The sequence below is a fragment of the Solanum tuberosum genome, unplaced genomic scaffold (assembly GCF_000226075.1).
Source record: "Solanum tuberosum cultivar DM 1-3 516 R44 unplaced genomic scaffold, SolTub_3.0 scf00115, whole genome shotgun sequence".
Lineage (NCBI taxonomy): Eukaryota > Viridiplantae > Streptophyta > Magnoliopsida > Solanales > Solanaceae > Solanum > Solanum tuberosum.
In genome coordinates, this window is record NW_006239044.1 from 1,610,978 (window position 1) to 1,616,611 (window position 5,634).

General features: G+C 33.0%; 1 protein-coding gene across 1 annotated transcript; it reads left to right on the top strand.

Annotated features, from left to right (window-relative positions):
• Positions 1-1,597: 1,597 nt before the first annotated feature.
• On the top strand, positions 1,598-3,810 carry LOC102592016 (uncharacterized). Its single transcript, XM_006350251.2, has 5 exons — positions 1,598-1,831; positions 1,933-2,005; positions 2,096-2,526; positions 3,263-3,518; positions 3,630-3,810. The coding sequence occupies exons 1-5, from the start codon at positions 1,826-1,828 to the stop codon at positions 3,647-3,649; spliced, it is 786 nt and encodes a 261-aa protein (XP_006350313.1). The 5' UTR covers positions 1,598-1,825; the 3' UTR covers positions 3,650-3,810.
• Positions 3,811-5,634: the final 1,824 nt, after the last annotated feature.

Consider the following 5,634-nt stretch of genomic DNA (forward strand, 5'->3'; position numbering starts at 1 on the left):
TGACAAATCAAATAACAAAGAAAATTATACTAAAAAAGTCATGTATTTTAATATAGTTTGAGCAATTGATTTATATGAAAAAACTAATATAAAAGAACAATTGAGGAGGAAAATCTCCGCCCTAAACAAAACTCTTTTAGAGAGAATCTTCAATTTTTTGAAATTCACTTTTTCTCCAAATATCATTAATAAAATATGGAAGAGATATTTTCCAATAAGCTCCTATTTGTCTATCTCTAACCATATGTAACAAATTTAATTTCATATCCTCCAACTCCAACAAATCACCAAGATTTATGGGATAGGAGTGGCGGTTTGTGGGTGGGATGGTCAATGGATAGAATTCAGTGACATTGGATGAGTGAGGAAGAGACAATGAGCTTAAAATGTGATTTATGAAACTTATCTTCTTTATTTTTATTAGAGAAGTCATTTCTTCATATATTTTTGAGGAAATTTTCCTTTCAAAATATTTTGACCAAGCAAACGTAAATAAATTAAAAAATATTTTCTGTAAAAAGCTGCCAAATCTTTTTCAAGATTGGTTTACACTCTCTCAACTACTCACCAAGATTTATCAGATTTGTATCGCAACTTCCAAATCTCCATGTTGATTTACTTGCAATTAATCTGAACAAAAAAACACTTTTTTTGCCCAATAATTGGACCTGGCCTCCACAGTTTTGACACGTCCCCATGCTTCAAAGCTTTCCACTTTGAGCTTAGTACAATTACAACAATAAGAGTTTGTTTGGCTTAACCTAAAAATTATAAAAATAAAAACTAGTTTTTAAAAATTTAAACTTAAGTAATTTTTAAGTTAAAATAAATTAAAAAGCAGGGGAGTACCTACTTTTAACTTTTAACTTTGTCAAACATTCTCACAAGTTAAAAATAACTTAAACTTTTAAGTCGATCCAAACAGGCTCTAAATCCATTCATGATTATAAGACCTACATCTTGTGAACCAAAAGTTCAGTCCTCTGAGGCTGATTCAATTTCTTCTTACCATGAAACAAAACATTATTGAAGAGAAATCTACTTTTAATGCTAATTTTGAGTTATTTAGTCTTAATTTTACTTTTGTTTCTACGACTTATGCTATATCTCATAAAATTTTATCTTCTTAGCTAGAGTCAGCTAGAGTCAGATCAATCAAAACGAAAGTGGACCAAGTAGTTTCATAGGAATTGTATATAGCATGTATCTTTCCTATGAAACTACTTGATACAATACTATAGTAGACCGTATATAGTATGTATCTTTCCTAAATCCCACACATAATCGGCGCTTAGAACACTATAACACTATATTAATAAAAGTTCGATTCTTATTTTCTTTTTTTCAAAAAAAAAAAAGTTCAAGAGAAGCCAATAGGGCCCCACATATTGAAGGTCATCATCCAAGGAAGCAATAGAAGCCCTACATGTGTATGGTGAAAATAGTTGCCACCAAGGCTCAATTTCATCTAACCTAATTAGTACCTCTTAATCTCTTTTTCAAGATCTACTTATTAGTAACAACCACATGAGCAATCCACTTAATTATATATTATAAATATAAAGTCTCTTATTGCTCCTAGAATATTAACAAGCCAACTATCCCTCATTTCATTTCCTGGTTGTCTCAGATTCTGCTCGTGTCTTATTACCACATTTTTGTCATCATATTCTATTAAAACTTTATATTATAACCAAAAACAGGAATCTTTGGTACATTAGAGACAGCACAGATAGATTTCTTCTGCGTTGTCCATTTGACTACAAATCTTGTCTCAAACACACTTTCTTTATAGTAAAGTAATTAAAATATATTCCACCATAACATGCAGGTGACCTAGCTTTCTTATTATTTTTCTCATCAAAATATCCAATTTCGTCCATTATATATACATAAAAAATATACTAACTTTGTTCAAATATATTATGTCAGACACTTATTCAAAGGCTCTTCAAGACTACAAATGAGACTACTACTTCTATAAGCAACAAGCAAACTGTCAATAGTAAGTCTCGTAATTACCTTATAAGCGATCTACAACTTTCGGTATATATATATATACTATATAGAAGTTAAACTCTGTTTTTTTTTTCAGATCAAAAGGCGAAATCGAAAGAGATTGTGTTGTTTGGGATCTGTCGTGGGAAAAGCAAGAACTTTGAGTTATTCAATAGTATATTGTGCAGGAAGGATATTGGAAAAGAGTATTTTTACAGCACAATTCAGTTAAGGGGAGTAGGAAGTTATCATAGGAGCCAACAATTTGAATATTGTATGAAGATGAAAAAAGAGAACCTTAAAGTCACTCACAAAGCAGATTCAACAGTATCTGGAAATCATGTAGGAAATATTACCCAAATTTTGCCAATTACACATGATTCGACGAACGATCATAAAGATGGTGGAGAAAAGAAAGAAAAAGTTAAGGGAGATAAAGCTAAGATGAGCATCTCTAAGATGAAAGAGTTACTAAGATGGGCTGCTGCTGCAAAAACTGATAAGGGAACTAGATACATAACCAGAAAGGTGAACATTTCTACTTCTATTTTTATCTTTCAATAACTATATATAGATATTTATAGAGTTCTTCTCAAATGGTCACTCAACCAATAGTCAGAAAAGGTTGATTTTTTTTTAGTATATTTATACTATAGTCACGATCCACATGTATTTGAGGGGTAAAAACCGACACCATTCATCGGAAAATTACACTATATAGCTAGGTAAAATCTTTTTCATGTATATATTAGAGAGAAGTATTGAAACACCCTTGAACTTGGCGTAAATTTTATTAGTTTCATCCTTGAACTATTGACAGTCTTAAAAACACTCTTCTATTTGACTAACTAAACTTAGATACTCTTCTGATTTGCTACATGACTTTGAAAATAATTTCAAATTCTTGTAGGAGTATGTGACTCTTAATAGAAAGTCGAGAGAAGAGTGGAAAACACATCTATACTTAGCGAAAATTTAGGGGTGTATTTCATTCATGTTACAAGATCGGATGTATTTATGTTCAGTTAGTAAGTAAATGAGTGTTTTTAAGGCTGTCAATAGTTCGGGCATGAAACTAATAATTCACATCGAGTTGAAGGGTGTTTTCAATACTTCTCTATATATTACATATGGACAACCCTCTTTATATTTTGACATTTCTTAGCAAAAATTCTAGTTCCGCCACTGTAATCGCGATCCAAATATAGATAGTATGACCATTTACTAGGAAACTAGTGGTGATTTACATGGTGTGTAATTGCAGGTATTCAACTTCAGGAACAGGGCAACATTGAAAGCAGTTGCAGATGATGATCAACTAAGTAATGATTCCCCCAAAATTAGCTTTAGATGGGATGCTGAAAGTTGCTCCACAACTTACTCAGCTATGTCAATGCCTAATTCATCAACAACAAAGAATCATGAACAATCAATTCAAATCAACTTTGCTTCTGTAAACTCAACTCCAATTCACATAGATCACTGCCCTAAATTGAACTGGATTACCACTGATTCTGAATGTAAGACTCCTTAACCCTTATAATTAGCTCTTTTTTGTGATTTTAGTATATGATTATTGGACTTCCATTAATTCATCAATCTGATTGCTTCATGTTTTCTTGTTTAAACAGTTGTGGTGCTAGAGCTATGAAGACTATAAATCTGGCATGTGCAGTAATTGATGCGTAGCTAGAAAATTGATTTTATCAGATGTAATCTTTAAGAATTTTAGAAGGCAGATTAATGTAACATTAATTCCAATTATGTGAAGTTTCTCTATTCATCTTCTAACCAATGGTCTTACTCTTTAATTTCAATTGATACTCTATCTATTTATTTTTACTCGTCCACCTTCTATTTTGCACGTCTCTTATTAAGTAAAGATTAATATGAGTATTTTTATCATAATACTTATATTAATTGGTGTATAATTTTAAATCTTGGCAATGATTGTTTAATAAGTAATTAATGTTGAGGATAATTTTGAAAAAAAATAACTGTAATTTGTTGATATGTAAAAAAAATGACAAGTAAAAGTGAAAATTTCAGTGTTGACAAGTGAAAGTGAAGAGAGAGTATTAAGGACAAACTTATACTATATTCCTGTCATTTCAAACATTTGTAATCCTTACTGAAAATAGATATCTCAAAAAAGTTTAAGATAAAATTAATTATTTTTTTCATTTTATCTTTAAGACTACAAAAACTTCATTTATAACACAAATAGAATATATGCTCATTGGTAAGAAATTATATCTAAATACATAAATAAAAATAAAATAATCAAGCATATTGCTGAATTAATGTTTTTTAAGACGTAAATAAAAAACACAACAAACATTTTAAGATGAAAAGAGAATATTAAAAACATTTATTTTTTAGAGCATTTTACAAATTAAATGTAACATCCGGCAATTTGAAATAACTATGAAGAGGCTTAGAATTGGAAATAGTCATTTTTGGAAAGAATTCAAAATCTGGAAATTTGGTCAAGTGTGGGAAAAAGTGAGTTTTTGGCCAAATTTGAACAGTCATAACTCACAGATCAGGATGATTTAGGTGTAGTTCCAGTTATGTTTGCGAAGCTCATGGAATGATATTTCCAATGCCGCCGAGTTTGCTTGATTCCGAGTTCGTTTGAGTGAGATATGCTCTTTGGAAGTTGGGTTGTTGGTATAGGAAAGTTCACCCGAAATTTGTAAGGGTATTTTGGTCTTTTCCCTAACCATTTCTTTTGGTTATATTAAGGTTGTAGACTAATTTTTAATCAGTGTTTCCTTTTAAAAGTGAGAGTAAGGGTTTGTGAGTGAAGAGGAAAGAAGAGGAGAAAGTGAAGAAGAAGCAAAGTTTGTCAAGATCGTCGTGGTTTTCGTCGGGGGTGATCCCTAATAAGGTATGTGAGTTCATAGTGTTGGGTTGGTTCATTCCCCCACACGCCAAACTCGTTTTAATTTCGAGAAAAGATTGGTTGTGTCTGTTGAAGTTGTTGGTTGTGTTGTTGAAGTTCCTTGTTGTCTTGGTACATGTTTTCGGTTGTGACTTCGAGTGTAATCTAGTGTATGTTGAGGGGTTCTATGATTCTAAGTGTTTGGGGCTGGAACCTTTGAGGTTAAGGTGGTTTAGAGTTGGAAACATGAAGGAGAAAAATCGAATTTTCGGGGAAAAGGGTTGGGGCATCGCGCCAGCCAGCGCACCCCAAAAGGGACTCTGAAGTCCAGCCCTTGGGGCGGCGCGCCTAGCAGAGCGCGCAGCAGGCCCCTCTGAGGTCTGAAGGATGGCGCCCCGCGCCTCTCAGAGCGCCAAGGACGCCAATCTTTCCCATTCTGTAACGACTCGTAAAATGATAGAATGAACTTGAGCCTTGACGTTTGGGTTAGTGGGAGCTTAGGTTGATGTTTATGCTGTTTTAGAACTTAAATGGAGCTAGGTAGCATCCTAGGGTGCAAGAAAGGGCCTAGGCTAGCGAGTTAGCCTAGTGGACTGCCCAGTTGACCAGCCTTTGAGTAATCCCACTGGAACAGACGGGTAAGGGGCAGATTTTTAAAGTTACGACTTTTAGGGTCAACTTCAAATGATGATATCTTTTAGCTCAAAACGAATTGGGGGGGCCTTTGCCTATCCAATTAAAGGTATCTG